This window comes from Rissa tridactyla, chromosome 8, assembly GCF_028500815.1.
Source record: "Rissa tridactyla isolate bRisTri1 chromosome 8, bRisTri1.patW.cur.20221130, whole genome shotgun sequence".
In the NCBI taxonomy this organism is placed as follows: domain Eukaryota; kingdom Metazoa; phylum Chordata; class Aves; order Charadriiformes; family Laridae; genus Rissa; species Rissa tridactyla.
Window position 1 is genome coordinate 52474821 of NC_071473.1, and position 16648 is coordinate 52491468.

The 16648-nt window shown below is 40.9% G+C and overlaps 1 protein-coding gene across 10 annotated transcripts in view; it reads left to right on the forward strand.

Moving 5' to 3' along the window:
- PATJ (PATJ crumbs cell polarity complex component) overlaps positions 1–16648 on the forward strand; it is a 156718-nt gene that overhangs the window by 113547 nt on the left and 26523 nt on the right. For all 10 annotated transcript variants that reach the window (XR_008468023.1, XR_008468024.1, XM_054211587.1 and 7 more), the window contains exons 31-34: positions 1997–2089; positions 6657–6728; positions 7261–7378; positions 7967–8100. Coding sequence is in view for 8 of the 10 variants with exons in the window: in XM_054211587.1 (XP_054067562.1) it covers positions 1997–2089; positions 6657–6728; positions 7261–7378; positions 7967–8100 (417 nt within the window). In the remaining 2 variants the exon portion in view is untranslated. The remainder of the gene's footprint in view (positions 1–1996; positions 2090–6656; positions 6729–7260; positions 7379–7966; positions 8101–16648) is intronic.

Sequence of the window (16648 nt, forward strand, 5' to 3'; positions counted from 1 at the left end):
GTTTACAGAGCCCAAGTTCATTTTATTTTTGTTGACTCTTTAATACCTGCGTTCGTTCCCAGCTTTGTTTAGTATTTGTGTCTTCAGGAGGAGCCAGGGCGCTTCGTTTAGGCACGTTCTGTGCTGCGGTCAAACGCCTGTAGTTGGACTCTTCCAGCATGTGGGAACCGAAGCGCTCAGCCTGGGGCGCGATGTTTGCCTTTAGAGGGAGATGCTCGTGCGTTGAGTTTCAGGCATTAATGGCAAGCTCTTACTATTTACGTCGCGTCTGTTTTATGAGTAAACACAGGTTTTTACCTCTAGCTAGTATCTTCTTATTATATAAAATACTGTTGCTGTGTAGAAGTTTACCTTGCTTTCCTTTGTCAGCTGTTCCTGACTTTACTTAAAGCAAAACAAAACCGACTGTGTGTTACGTCTTGAAATTATATCTTCAAATATCTTTGAAATACCAAATAAATATTTAACGTTGTGTGTTACAGACGCTGTATATGAAACTTGTCAGATCAGATTAAATAGCCTGGCTAGTGTAACAGAATATCAGGGTGCCATAGTTACCGTGTACTGTGGTGTTATTTTTCTTCATCTTGTCTTCATTAAGGTATTTTAATATGGAAAGTGATAAACAGTAAATATGCCTTAAAACAGGGTCTTGCTTCATTGCATGGAGTTGCAGGACAGGATAAAACTATGATGTGGTGCAATACTGTGGGCAAGCCACCAGAAGCAAAGTATATTAAATATTAATTACTGTAAAATCTCTGTCTTAAAAAACTTCCCTTCGTCAGAAAGCCACAGAATGAGATGTTTTGTTGCAATGCTTAACAGAGTGAGCCTTTGTACTAACGCAGAGGTACTTCCCCTGGTCAAGTGGCAGTCAGGATATTCGGGTAATTCTCATTGCACACTTAAATGTAAAATGTCTAATGAAAATTCAGAAGTAATTTTGCTTCTAGGACTGAAGATCTTGAAATTGGATTTGTTTTACGTAGTCCGTTTTGCTTTGCAAGAGAGAACAGCTCCTAATTTGGATCAAAGGCTTAAATGTGTTGTAATTATTTTAAAGTAAAGTAAATCAAAATAATCAAAAATCTTTCCAGATTCAGGACCTGGTTGGTTTAAAAAAGGGAAGGAGAATTAACCTGTTAAATTTTACATGTAACCGAACTAGTGATACTCTAACCTTTACATCCTAATTTAAAGTTTTCCCTGAAAAGATGCCACTTCCCATCTACCTTTAATTGTCAGTACGGGAAGGAAATTAATTTTCTTCTAGCAATAACTATGCTAGTTATTATACCAGAAAATCCTGATCGGACAAGCTCTTCTGTTTTTAGTATGGTGCTGGTTTATGTTTCAAGGGCCACTTTTGTGGGGAATCCTCTATAGAAAGAAAAAAATCTTCTCGTGCAGGAGACAGTTCTGGAGCACATCTTGGTGACAATACTTACGTCTTCGGGGCCGTTACCTTCATTGGCTCGTTCTCCAGTAGCTGTTGTTGAATGCGATTTGCAGTATTGTCACAGTTATGTGCAGAAGTACCGGAATCCTGAGCTTGGTGGCCAAGTGCTCTGACCAAAAGAGCTTCAGCTCTACCGATTCCTCCGGGGTGGCCCTCTCAGTCCTGCTGCTATTGCCATCTTCAGATTGTATGAAGGAAACTGGGCCTCCTTTCACACAAACTCAACAGTTTTCACAGCTGATAGGGATTAGTCTGGCCTTAAAGGTTGACCCAGACCTGCACCTAAGTGCTTGTATTGGACTACCTCGTGGTACTCCGGGCCAGCCAAGTAGAGACCAAGCTCTGTCTTTCAAAATTTGTATCGCATATTTGTCTCCTGACGTTTGGATGCTTTAATTGTGGATCTTTTTACTTTTTCATGCTGCTACTTGTTTAGAAAAGCAAAAGAAAAGGTAAAATTGTCTAATTTTTTTCTTTAGCTATTACGGGGGGTCATAGCTCTGTTTAAAAACTGTTATCAATCATTTCTGCCAGGATCACGGTGGCACTGAACCTGCAAGCGGTGAAGAAGACCCGAGTTTGGAAGTTCTCATGAAAAGCTTGACTGATGAGGAATCCAACAAAGCTGTAAGTGACTTAAAGCACAATTTAATGACCATCAGAGCTTAGAAAATACAGGCTCATTGCCTTGATTTGTTTTCCATCTGCCTTTCTGTTGAAGTATTACAGCATGCTTTTGTCAAATAATATCCAGTACGTGTAAGAGCAGAATCAAGCTCTTAGCTCTTTACGTACATTGACTGTTTTCATAAACTAAGCAGTCAGTATTATTTGATAAAATATCAAGATAAGAGTTTTTATGTAGCGTTGTGGCCCTCTCTTGAGCGCTTTCTCAGTGAGGGGGTTGAGTTTCCTCTCTTGCCATCCATGTGTGACAAACTTCAGAAAAAAGCGTGGTCTGTAAATCATATTCCTATTTATATTCATAGCGTCGTATATTCTAAGGCCAAAATGTCTATTATCATAATCTAGTCTTGCCTCCTGAATAACATAGCTATAGAGTTACTCGCAGTAATTTCTACATCAAGCCCATAACTTCTGGTTTAATGCCGTACTGTCAGTGAGCACTGTAATAAATACTGAACTTCTCATGGGTACAGATGGTGGGTTTTGTTGTTTAATATGTCAGGATTGTGCATTATCAGAGATTTGAAAGTCCTTCAGGGTGCAGCTCTAATCTCTCTTTTTGGACTCTATGTTAAAAATGTAAAACGGAAAACTACTAAACATGCTGAAGAGTGACTAACCTAAAGGTACGTAAAATGTGCTGAGACAGTCTTTTTGTCCAACAGCCTCCTCCTTTTTCAAGCAGCGCGTTGGCCGAGACTTGCTGTGCGTGCACAGTTGGTGTGTGCCATCCTCAGCTAAGGAAGCCGGACATTTTGGGGATTTTTTTTTCTTAGGTGTCTTCTTCCTGCTCCATCATTTCTTTTACAAAGAATTTCCTGAGTTTTGCAAATACGAATTGAATATACATAATGTTCTGTAGCTAGTAAGTATTTAATTAGCGAGTCTACGAACTCCCAAGAGTTAGGAAGTGTTATGTGCTATTCAAGCATCAGAATTAACCACCCATGTAAAATGGATTGGTTTGTGTTCCTAATGGATTACAAAAAAATTGGATTATTTCTATTTGGTAGCCTGGCGCAGAATCCTCCTTTGATGCATTGAAATATAAATGAATCAGAGTTTTATTGTTATTATTCACCTGGTTTTATTGCTGTTCCTGCTCAACTTGGCAAGAAACTTTTGAGGGATTACAAGGCACTGTGAAAAATTGAGACTGAAGTGGTTAAAAATATGTTAAAAGTATTGTACAAAAATGAACTCTTGGTGTAGGATATTGTGCTGTGCAGCTTTTTGCAAGGTATTAGAGGAAATGTGAATTTAATGGGGGGAAGAAAAAAATTTGGCGCGATCCAAGGTAGGTGTGGAGGGAAGATGCCGCTGGAACAACAGGGAACTCAGAATATATGGGCAGCTTCTGTTCAAACTTGAAGCAAGAAAGAAGGGAACTGTGGAGCCAAAGGGTAGAAGTTGCAGTATTTTAGACTGAAAGGTGAAAAAAAGAAAAAGATAAAAGTGTTGGTGGTAAGAGTTGTCCGGAACAGGGTAATGGCAGAAAGGTAAGAGAAGACAAAGTCAAGGATTTGTTGAGACCCTGTAGGTGAGGAGAACATCAGTATAGTAGTTAGTTTTCCTTTCCCACTGTCCATACCAAGTTATCTCAATTTTCCACTTAAATTGTTCCTGTAACAGCAACTGACTGCTACAATTTACTTTTTGTCTTTGGAATTCAAACCCCTTTATCCAGCAGGCTAGTGTTGTTATCCCCGCTGCGGCACAGAGAGGAGGCGACTTGTCCCAGGTCACTGCGAGACCGGGAGGCAGCGAGTGTGTCACTCTGCTGGCTGCTGCGTAGCCCTGCCTTCATTCAGTGCTTAGAGGTGACTCACTGATTTTTCCATTAGATAAATAGATACTGAAAAGTTAAGGGCTAGGAGGTAGATTTAGAAAAGTATTCGCATGCCTATAGATCCATCTGCTCATTCCATAATGCCTTCAGTTGGGCCAACCCTCAGGTTAGAGGCATAAATGGATGAAAAGTAGTGGTGGAAAGCCAGTTTCATAATTTCAGAGTTTTCTTTCAATCAGGGTTTTTAAAACTACGTGGCAAATATGTCTAAGTGTATCTTACTTTTGTAAATGCTGATGGTTGCGATCAGTCCCTTCTGACCAGAAGGAAACAAGTTGGTATTCATATTGGCGTTAAGGCTTCGACACTGCAGCGCAGCACGAGTCAGCTCCTTATTTTGAGGAAAGGAGATTTCTCTTGCAATCTTTTAGTGGCTGCTGAGGCAAAAAGAACCCAGTGCCTTGTTTTTCGAAGCATGATGGTTGCTGCTAGAGCCTAATGCTGCTTCACCATTGTTATTGAATTTCTCAGTCATGTGTCAGGAGAAATCAGGAATGTAGAAATCAACAAGTAAGATCAAGTTCACCGAGTAAATAAAAAGTATGTGCTTATCAGCAGAGATCTTCCACAAGCATGTACAGTTCAAAGCACGGGCAGGATGTTTCACCAAGTGACAGCTGTAATAAAATAAAAAAAAAAAAATCACATCATTCCCTATTCACTTGTTGCTGATAAATTTGTCAGTCTCTTCCAAGATACTCTTTGTTGTCACTTCATCACTTTAAAAAGTATAAAGTTATATAATGGACATCATTGTAGACTTGGATGATAAGAGGGGGGGAAAGAAAACAACTTTATTTCTGAACTGGAGCCAGTGGAATTGTTAGGCAAAGTCTGCGTGCTTGTTGCCTGAGGTTTGCGGTGGCCTGATAGAAGGTCGTGGTGTTCTGAGCACTGGAGTTCTCTTGCTTGCCGTAAGGTGGTGTTGGAAAAGGATTGTTATATGGGGCTTTGAGATGAGCTCAAAACTTTTAACTTTACAAAGGTGAAAATGGTTTTGAGCAGTCATTGCGTGTGCCCTGAAGGCCCTTGCATCATTAGTGTCCTGGCAGAGCGTGAATTCAGTGTCCTACAGGTGGGATAATTAAACTGATGTTTGGTATGTGAGAATGGATTCATTTCCCTAAAAAGATTTGAACTTGGAACAATAATCTGTCTTCACCACAAACAGAAAACGTGTCCTTGAAACGCTAGCAAAGAGGAAGGGCTTCATAAAAATGCTTTTGGCTGCATTTGAGGGAACCGAATTCTATTAAACCAGTTGGGTTTATGACAAATGCTGAGCGTACAATTCAGGGCTTGAGGGACTGGAAATATTTTCATATTGTTCAGGTACCTCTAGCATAGTCTGAGTTAAATGGAGGAGATTCGAGAGATTTAAAGGTGATGCTTGGTGCTTACTTGATGTGCAAGATGGAGTTTTGGATTTTAGTCACATATCAGAATGAAAAAGGGAAGTATGAACTAAGTTTTTCATTGCTCATTAGAACAGTCTCTCATAAAATGACAAAGCAGTCTTCTCGTTTTTCCCCGACACCTCTGAAAATACAATGAGATCACCATTTTATCTTTTTTTTTTCTTGTTATCCGTTTGAATAATAGTTACCGTTGTATGGTTACAGCAAGCTTGGAGAAAAACACGGAAAAAAAATTGCGGGGCTGGGGGGGGGGGAAGCCTGTGGGGCTTGGCGTGATTTAACATAATAAAACTCCAGGAAAGAAGGCCAGTATTTTCAAGCTTGGTTACCTAAAATTTGTTTTACGTATTTATTTCTAAATGTATGAATTGTCATCTTAATTGGAAGTTCTTTTGAGATGCAGAATATCGCCGTTGTCTTTTGAAGTTGGTACTCGGATTTTCTGAAAACTGGCTGTTTATCAGGGTTTTTTTTTAACATGGGGTAAGATAACCAACTAATACTGGGATCAAAGCGGCCTGAGTTTGGCTAAGAGCTAACAAGGGGAGGACACTGTAACTGTCTGGAAGCAGTTGCAGAAGTAGGAGAGAAAAACATCTTTTGTAGTGTATTGCGAGGATATGGAAAGAAATTAGGATACAAGTGGAGCCCGTGATTGAAGTGCCATTGTTTGAGATATTTCTAATGAGGCTGGATGATGCATTTTAAGCAGTTAGGTTATTTAAGTGCTTAGGACTGCCAAAAAAGGGAGGGGGAAGGAGAGAACAGATGACTTTGAGCCCTGTAGGCAGGCACCAAAGGGTCTGTATGGGCACCAAAGGGTCTGTACGGGTACCTGTGTGCTGGAGGCTCGGCACAGAGACCTGCGTGTTCCCACCCAGCGTGGGAATTGCTGTCCCAGTGGCCCCAGAGGACACACTTCCTTCTTCTTTAGAGCTTCTTATTGCTCAGGAACAATATAGACATTGCATTATAATCTCCTCCCAAAAAATCCCTTTCTTACATCGTATGCCTTCAAAACCGCTAGGTGTGTTTTTAATAATTCCTGATAATTCCCTATATTCATACTAGCTTTTCCTCTGTCAAGTTCTACACTTCAGCTTTGTGTTGTGCTACAAATGTAATAACGTGAAGAAATACCACAGTTTGCCTAGAATCATCATTTTGAGTTTTGGAGGGTATTTTATTGAAGCTAATGAGACATTTTCAATACACCTCACTTTCTTTTTTGACTTTTTAGGATGTGAAATCTAAAGCTGACAAAGCAGTGGCAGCAGATCCGCAAGAAGTGGAGGAGCAGCTCCCAGAAAATGTACCTGTGTTTATGTTAACTGATAAGAGGGGGTTCTGGTGGCTTGATCTAGCTGAAGATGGAGTGATTTCTGGGGGGAAGGGGTTAACTGCGGAGACATTAAAAGAATTTTCCTGGTGAAAACTTAAAAAAATTACTTGCCACTCTTTAAGTATGTGGAAATAGTCACACAAGCTAATGTCAAAGATGTTCTTTGCTGTTTAAAAGTAAAAAAAAACCCCAAACAAACAAAAAAACCCAACCAAACAAAACCCAACACGTTATTTGGTGTGAGAGGCACAACTCAGAAGGGTGAAATCCTGTCCCTACTTCTTTCATGAGCATTTCTGGAAGCACGTTTATCCAGTCATCCTGATTTTCCATTTATTTATGAAGGGAGTGTTTTCAGTTCATCTGTGCTTATTGCTTGTTTCCCTTCTATCAACTTAGTGGATTTAATAACGAACGATAATCAACAACTAATGATAATGTCCACATAACGTGCCTTTCTGTGATTGATAACTGATCTCTTTTGCTTCTGCTTTGCTTTTAGGTCCTCAACCACATCAAACAATCCAAATCTTCAACAAAAGTACCAGCCAATTTACAGGAGATACCCCTGGTGCCAGCACCTACTTATCTTTCTCCAGAGGCAGAAGTCACCAGCCGTAGTATGAACCAGTTATTTTTTCCACCAATATAGAGTGTATTTAGTACCCTAACCTAGGATGGATTTTTTTTTTCCCATACAACTTTTGCTGAGATTTTTTTCTTTGAACATCCAATGACCTATTTTAAGTTATTTTATAAAGGATTTATATTTTTCTCTCATTTTATAATTTTTGAGAGCTTGAAGGCGTCTACTTGTTTTTCTTGACTTTCACATACAAAGGCATTTTTCCTCTTACTTACTTAAAATAGAAGGAAAGGTAATCTGGGACATCCATGGTGCTGGAACGTGGCCTTATCTGCCCTGAATGGAATACACCTTGCCACCGTTATCTGAATTGTGTAGATTATAAATGAATTAGATGTCCTCCCAGACATTTACTCTGAACATTTACTCCCCGAACTCTAGAGTCATTGTGATTTAGAGATTTCAGAAGTGACTCAGAGCAGCCTTCTAGTTCAGTTTAGATTGGTAAAGGTGAAGAGCAAAATACGAGATCTTAATTAGTTGCTCTCATACGATTCCTTTGATGGTTTTCATTTTCTCATTGAATAGTGTGATTTATTTCTTGACCTTTTTATGTTCTTAGGTGTCTTACCAACTCCACTGCCTGTGGATCCAGCAACGTGTCCTATAGTTCCGGGGCAGGAGATGACTATAGAGATATCTAAGGGTCGGTCAGGCCTAGGACTCAGCATCGTCGGGGGGAAAGACACTCCACTGGTGAGTTTCTGGTAAACTAATATTTACTCGCTCTGTTGAAGAATAGGAGACAAAGACAACGTAGAAACTAATGATGCCATTAATCTGTAATTGCTCTAATGAATTGTTCGATACAGGGAGGAGAAACCAGCAACTCTAATCTCTGATAACAAATTGGTAATTTTGCCTTGTATCAGATCAGTTGTTTTCTGTTCCTGTTTAAATGGAAAGGTTTGTGTTTCACTAGTGCTTTCTGCTGTGGTCAGAGTTTACAAATATGTGTTCTTTTTTAACTGTTGTGAAATAAGAGTTTCAAGCAGGTAAGTTACCAAAATGGTTGGACTAGAAATTAATGTCACAGAGGTAGAGCCACTTCAGCAAGGTTAACACCTCTGTCCTGAGAGCGTAAATGCTTAGTAGCTGTTTAAACAAACCGTGATTTATCTCCCTGCCAGCAAAAGCCCTTGCTGAACAGAGGTAAACCAAAGGTAATCTTTTATTGTTTTCTGGGTCTTTTTGCTTAATCTTGCTCTTGACTATGCTGATTTTAAAAAAATTATTTTCAGCTAAATTAAAATCTATCACTTCAAGTACGAACTCGGCAAGTTAGTTATGCTAAACCCTTCTCTGCCTCCGCCAGTGCTCTTTCCACTCCACTTTCCATTTAAGAGATGCTGTGTTACGGTATAACTGAAGGCCGGATTGTTTTTTAAATGTCAAATTCAGTTCTTTCAGTAAACAAGTCTGCTGCAGAGGTGTCTTTACCGGGTTCTCCTGAATCCCCTGCTGCAGAGACACTTCAGGCGATAGAGCTGCTCCGTTACATGCAGTTGTTCCGAAAATATAGTGGTGCATCATTAAGCAATGAAGCTGCTGTCAGGAGGTACAGGGAGTTGCAATGTAGTCATCTTTTTCCAGACCTAGAAAAAGAAGGAAAAAATCGAGGAAGTTGAAAGGAAAAAGAAAGTTTTGTTTTGCCAAATGTAGGCTGTATCTTTTATAGTATTAAAGCAGAAATTGGAAAAGGTTCAGCTTTTGGTCCCATTTATCCAAGTCTCTGATTGTGTAGAGTTTGGATGAATTGCTGGGTTCCGCATGGAGGTAGATCTGAGTTATGTTGAAGGCTTAGATCAGCCTCTATGGTTTTCACTGTGTCCAGCCGCGTGCTGTTTTGTACTCAGGCCCTTTTTTGTCCAGCTCCTCTAGTGTTGAGTAAATTCAAATAAGAAGTTCAGCGTTAGTCATCTCTCTGCTTTTTCATTTAGCTGGAATTTGGAAATAATACATGGCAGTCTGTCAGACGCAATCTGGTACATGTCTTTCATGAGATTTTAATATAAATAAATGAAAATTATAAATATCTGCTTTACAGAGCAGATGAGAAAAATGCAAAGGATTTTATTCTTTGAGTAAATGGTTTTGGTTAAGTATTATACTTTCATTAGTTTATTCATTAAAGTGTCCTCCTAGGAATTTATTTTAAAAATCTATGTACTTGATTGCAGTAACTGAAATTCCTGAAGGGAGGGAGGTCTGCCTGCCCACGTTTCTGATCCTCACCATTACAGGACTTGCCAAAATGAGTCCTTGTTTCTTTTCCTATTTCTGAATCTGCTCGTTCAAAGGCAGGCAGTGTTGTTTCAGAGAAAACAAGTTGCTTTTGCGAGACCGCAGTCTTACTTTTTTGCCGTGAAGGTAAAAAACCTTTTGTTAAAAAGCTGAAATGAAGTTCAGATAACAAAATGAGGAGGGGTAAAAGAAAATCCTACTCAGGACTGTAGGAAAGTGTGTGTCTTTTTGGGTTTCATGGACTAGAGAGGATAATCTAATCTAAAAAACCAACATCAGGTACGTGGAGCTCAGTGATGTATCTCGTCTTGCTCTCCATTGTTTCTTTTTAACTTGGGGATATAGATGGACATTTTTTGTATTTTAAAAAAGGCAAAATAAATTGACTTCCAGCTTCACTGCTTGGGTATGTGACGTGCTTATGTGCCACAGAATTTCGTCACTTCTGAAGAGCTCGTGTGGCAGAAACTGTGTACCCAAGACCCACTGTTTCCTGCAGCGCAGAGAAATTAAAATGAAGCTCTAATTGCCTTCAGCAGTTTGGGGTTGGATTTTTAGCTATTTTTGAAATGGGAATTGTCAGGCCAAAGTCAGAAAGAATGGGAATAGCACTGTTTGTAGCCTGTCTGTGCAAGCATGAAGCAGCGATGCTGTCTTTCATACTCTTGGAGTTCAGGTGGCGCACGCAAACGATAGAGGTGAGGTGCCCTGACGGGACCATGGGAATGTGCTCCATCGGGGACGAGCAAAGGCATGGCAGAACAGGGGGGAATCTGCCGGAGCAGCATCTGTGTGCCACACAGCTGCAGAGACTTCTTTTACCTTTTTGTCCTCTGAGAAAACAACATGAACACCCGTTTCTTCCTCCTTTTTCTACTGGGGTATATTTATTTCGTACCTGCGCAGGTGTGCAAGTGCCTACAAAACGATGAAGGATATCATCCCCAGTTCCCAGGATCTCAGAAGTAATTTATCAGTGTGGGGGACACAGGGAGGCTGCTCCTCCTTAGAACTTGTCAAATCTAAGGTGGCCATGGCAAGAGCGTAAGGGCCTCATCTATTGTGATATTAAACTGCACTCCATCTAAAAACACTTAACTGACTCAGCACGGATGCACGACGGCAGCTCACGTGTGATGAGAAAGCTCGCTTCGGAATATTTTGGATCTTTCTTAAACACAAATTCCCAGCTTTTGGAATAATAGATCTGGGAACCCACTAAAGGGAAGCACGGCTTCAAAATTAAATATAGAGTGCAACTTTTCAGTCCTAACCTTAGGAATCTCATCAGAAATCACCACGTAGAGACTTGAAAAATACAGCCTGTGAGCATGGAGGGTAGTTTGTTCAGGAGGCTGGAAAGTGATGCCTTAACCCTTGTGAAGTGTTTTTGGTTGAGAAGGTGACCGTCCCATTGAAAGATTACAAAATCTTTCAAGGTGCATGTATTATAAGCAGGGACTGCGGCTGTGTGCTTCGGGGAGCAGGAGAGCATCAGCCAGAAGGATGTGCCAGTAGAAAAGGTCTGGGGAAGGAAGGATCGTCCTTGAGAGTTGTCTCCGTGATGTTGATCTTTAGAGTGCAATAGCCCTTAAGCATTCCGATTTCATTTTATTCTAGGGGTTGATTTGTATTTTTATTTTTTTCCTCGCTGTCTTTCATTTCACCTTCCCCTGTGCCCCTGAGAGAACACAACACACGGCCTCTGCGTTAAAGCAATTAAACTGCGGAGTGGAGCTGGCTGAAGTACAGGGCTTTCAATTTGGGAGGAGATTTTTTTTTACTTTTTTTTTGGTTGTAGTCCAGTCAAACTTGTAAAAGTAACCTCAGAATGGGAATTTAAAAAAAAAAAAAAAAAAGTGTTTTCAGAAACATCCCTAACTGAGTTCTGAGGCTCTAACTCTGCTCCCCAGGACACCATCCTGCCCTCTCATCGTGTCCCCCCCCGGCTGCTGAATGAGATTTAAATGCTTGTCAGCTCCACCACTGCTAATAGCAGCCATAAACCTGACAGGGATGTCATTGTCACTCGGCAGCTGCCCGTGCTCCCGGGATTCCTGAAGGCGACGGACCTGTTTGGGCAAGGCCTTCGTGCAGCGCTGGGAGCCACCAGCTGGCCCGTGGCTACGGGGGCTGGGACCCCGTGGGATAACCCGCCCTGCGGGATGCAGGACCAGCAGCACCCGATAGTCCAGTCCACCATAAATTTAGGAAACGTTCCTCAGTTATTCTGCTTTTGATTCACGCATCCTGCAAAAGCTGTTTCTAGGCAAATAATTTCGTTTCAAGTAATGAGCTTTTTTTTCCCTCTGAGACTGCCTGCCAGAAAGTTTCTATGTGGTTTTCTTCTGAAATCGTCTGAGAACAGGGCATCGAAGAATTTTTTAAAAAAAGATGGTACTCCTCCAGATGGCATGTGGGGTTAAATCATACCAACCCTATTATCACCCCAGGGTGGGTGAATGCCACGATGTCCAGTTAGCGACTTGCAACGAGACATTTTCTCTTAAACGGGATTGTCAGTTTACAGGGATTTTATTCTTGGCAGTGCATGAAAAAAAGCATCGCTCTAAGACGCAAACATTGTCTTAGTTGATGGGAGCACTGTTTTGCTTCCAGCTGAATAATTTAGCAATGGCTGAGTTGATTACTCGTGGTTATTGACTCTGTATTTGCTGCCGGGGTGATTAAGACGCTCAGACGCGCCGGAGGGGATTCAGCGGTCTGGAGCCCGGTACAGGGACATTCCCCCAAGGCAGAGTTAGAAAACCCTGGGAGGGGAGGTGAGCGCAGAGGCTCAGCTGGGGCTTGAAATAGCAATTAAGTGCTGAAGAGGCACCTGCGATATAAAAGAAGAAAAGATTGCAGGAGCGGTAACTGAGGGGCTGTTTGGAGGTGGAGTAGCCAGGAGGCGGTCACTGTCTGAACCTTACACAGGAACGAAGACAAGCAGCATACTTTATCCTGTGTCTTTTCTGATTGAAAATGACCACAAACCTCTTATACAGGATTTTTATACTTTGAATTTGGTAAATGAAAACTTCCTTACTTTTGCTTTCGGCTGGCTTAAATAAAAAAACATTTTTTTAAGGCGATTAACAAACTTTAAGGTACTCCATCTGTAAAATAAAGTGATCCACAAAGCCAGGGAAATGGAACACGTTAGCAGTGCTCCAAAAAAGTAACGGAATACGCCTGGGCTCAGCTAACACTAGTTGGTGTGAGAGCTGGTAACGCCGGAGTGGGAGAGCACCAAGCTTTTGTAATCCCCTGGTTGCCCAGAAGGCTTTCTGGCTCGCGGCGGAGCCGGGGAGCCGTGTGATGGTGGGGATGCAGTTTGACAGAAGAATATTTAGATTCATTCTGTCAGTCCAGGTGAGTCATACCTTGCATAAACCCCATCTGTTAAGGAAGGGCAAGGGAATAATCAAGAGAACTGCGACTTTAAATTGCAGCTGTTCAAGACCCGATGTTTGCCCCTGGAGCTGTGAGGGCTAATTACCCTGCCAGGATCTCCACGCTGCCAAGAGCAGGCTGTTACTGATAGCGAAGCCAAGTCTGATATCTGTTTTGTGCCGTGCCGCAGCCAGCAGTGGGGACCTACCTAAACACGAGGACTGATGTGACTCCTGCGTTACTAAACAACCAGGTTCTCCCTTGCTTGAGCTTTCTTCCCTCCCTCTCACCTCAGTTATATTTAGATTCAGGCAAAAATAACTTCATCGGTTATAGACAGCTGGGGTCTGAACGACTTTGTAGACAGTCATCAAGTGCAGCTAAGACTGAAACTGGTTTAGCGGAATATGCTTACCTTGTAACTACAAATGAAAAGCAAGATATTGGCCTCGGGAGGGTCTCAGCAATATATTGGCTATAGATACTGTTGCTGTTAAGCCTATCGCACAATGAGTGGAATGATAGAATGAAAAATGGTAATAGAAGGCGAAGTTTTTAATCCTAGCTGGAGTATTGTAGAGGAAAAGTTTGCGGTTGGGAGAGAAAAAAAAATGCAATCACTTCTTAGCCATCATCCACATTTGTAAAACAGAAGGCAATTTAATGACAGAGTGGTAAATGCAGTTAGCTTGAAATTGTGAGGAATTGCTTTGTCTCTTGGTTGAATAATGTTAAAATGAAGTTGGTGGATTCATCATAATTCCAGAAGGACGTTAGCTTACGACAGCGTGAAAAAACCAAACTGCCTTGTACATGAGTTATCACAAATGGGAACGAGAGTAGTAAGTTTTGCAAATCATGTATTTGATGGATCTTTGGCAAGGGTTTAGCTGACTGTACGGCTAGCTTGCGTAACAGGGCCTTGCTTGAAGAAGCTGGTGTCTTCCAGGAGCGTAAATCATCCATAAAATTTAAGCTCACAATATAAGAAGGCAGTAGGACATGTCAGAACGGACTTCAGGAGCATCTTGCTTGCTGCTGGTTGAAACCACTGGCTTTTGGCTTCCCGTGTCCTGTGCATTCAGGATCTCACGCATTCTTTGTAACCGGTGTTATGCACTGTACACTGTAAATTTTTATTTTTTTTATTTAATAAAATAATGAGAGTGAGAGAGTTAACATTTTAATATGTAGTTCTGTGTTTTATTATCCCCTCTAAAAGGAGCATGTATACTTTGTGAAAAACGTTGGTTTGCTTTGGCATGCGATCCATAGGAGCATAGCTCTTTCTATCATTCTGACTTAAGTCATATATTTTTACACTAAACATCTTATTACCTTAGTTTTATTATTTCAGAATCAAAGGAGAGCTTGCAAATGTCTATGACTGCAGACCGAAGGAATGTTAATGAATAGTGCCATTGAATTTTCAGGTTTTAGCTTTTCTGATCTTAGAGAATATAACTGTAAGCAAAAATATTATGCAAGCTGAATAAAATTTAAATAAATAAGGACCAGATGTAACTATAGGGGCCTATAAAATGTAATACAAATATTATCCACTTCCTTAAAATAAATCTGTATTTTAGTATGAAAAATTATATTCATATTGATGTTGTGGATTAATCTTTTTATGAAAGTTGGCAAGTGAACGCCATCTCTTGCGAGGGCTTGTTCTTAAATGGGAAACAGACCTTTTGTTTTGACCTTGAGTAGAGAAGTTTTTCAGTATCATGCAATGTAAAGCATTTTTACATTAACACGGTAATACATTTTTACGTTATATGGCCTGTTTTATTACAGTAGTGTTTGGCTTAGGATTTTGGGTGCCTGTTAATGGTTTGTGAATGCTGGGACTTGCAAAATATTTGAGTGTTAGGAGGAGGTCTATGCAGCACGGTGCATTAGATAAACCCCTTTAAGAAGTCAAGTGATTTGCTTGGAGTTGACCTTCAGCTTTTGTTGCTGAACCGTTATCTTTTAGATTCCATTTAGATCTGCAAATGGAAGATCATAGATCATAACGTAACTGTTGTAATTTCCTCTGCCTACAACTAACCAGCAGCTGGATTTATTTTAACTACCGAGAGATTCTTATATGGGGCTAATTCTTCAGCGAAACACACTGTGCAACTAGTTGATTTCTACTTTATCTGTGAACCAGCCTGTAAAAATGACAGGACAATTTTATTGCTCTGGACAAAGTATTATAAAAGTTGAAAGGGAAATAACTAGTGATATTGTACTTGCCCTGGGAAAGAGATAAACCTGTAAACCTGCAGTCAGCAAAGCCCTTTGTAGCGTTATTCTCTTTTATAAATGCTAATTTAGTATAACATTTGTAGCAATGTAGGAATTTTGTTGGAAATGCTTAGGAAAACACGACTTGTCAACTAAATCAGAAAGCATATTTTCCTGAATGTTGTTCTATATATAGCTTACTTTTTTTGCTTCCTCGGGAAAGTACTCTAATCCATGCAGAAAGCTTCATTGCTTACACCAAATACGTAATTATGGTTAGTGGTAAGATTCGGTCACCTAACTACGGACCAAAATGAGAGGCAGACACAAAAAATTAATGTAATTCCAACAGTTTGCCCTGCCCGCTTTCTAGCACTGCCCAGTGCATGTAGGTTCCAAAAATCTGGTGTTTTGACCTGGACTTTCAGCATCATTGTCAGTGTGTGCTCAGAAGTGTCTGTCTGGGAGACAGGTACCGTTTCCCCAGATAATCCTCCTTTGGTCCGGGACAAATGGCTGGTGATGCTCTGGCGGTAGAGATACCCTTGTAGCTAGGGAGCTGGTTTCTACTCTTAGGATTGTTTGGGGGATTTTTTTGTCTCATGATTACCACCTCAAAATGCACACCTTGGAAAACATAGTCTGGGATCTTCAAACAACTCATTTCTAATTGAGTATCTTACCTGGTGCCATTCTGTTCTGATGATTATTGCAGTCCTGAATTACGCGGTGGGTCACCTTACTTCTGTGGAGCGCCTTTGATCCTATCAAAACAACGGCTGGGTCTTGGAGGCTGAAATAGTGCAGCAAAGATAAACTCAAAACAAAGTTGATGTTAGCTCAGTTAAAGAAAAAGCTTTTTGTGAATGATCTGCAGTAAATAAGGACTGTTCAGTACTATGCAATCAGCCTCTTTACCAAAATTCAGACCTTTTTCCTTGTTAAATCACCAGGTATGTGGGGATTTCTCTGCTTTGAAATCTCCCCCCTTGCAAACTGCTCCACCCTTCATGATATGATACAACTTCATCAAAATATCCGTGGTACTTAATGTTTGAGCCTCCCTCATGTCTCGTATCCGTTTACTCCCTCACCTTCTACTCCCATCATTTGCAAATAACTTCGTGGTCGGGGGGTTGATTTTCAGTGGTAAAGGGCACCTGCGTTGAAAGCTGCTGCTTGTCCTTCTGAAGAACAGCTGCACAGGAGGAAAGAAACACTAAAGAGACTGGCTCAGATGCTATAAACTTGCGGAAAACGCGTGAGCAGTCCAAGCCTAAAGCCAGACAGCTTGTGAGACGTTCTCACCACTGTTTATGGTCCTGCAGGCTTTTAAGGTTCGCTTGGTCAGTGATTTTCCTGA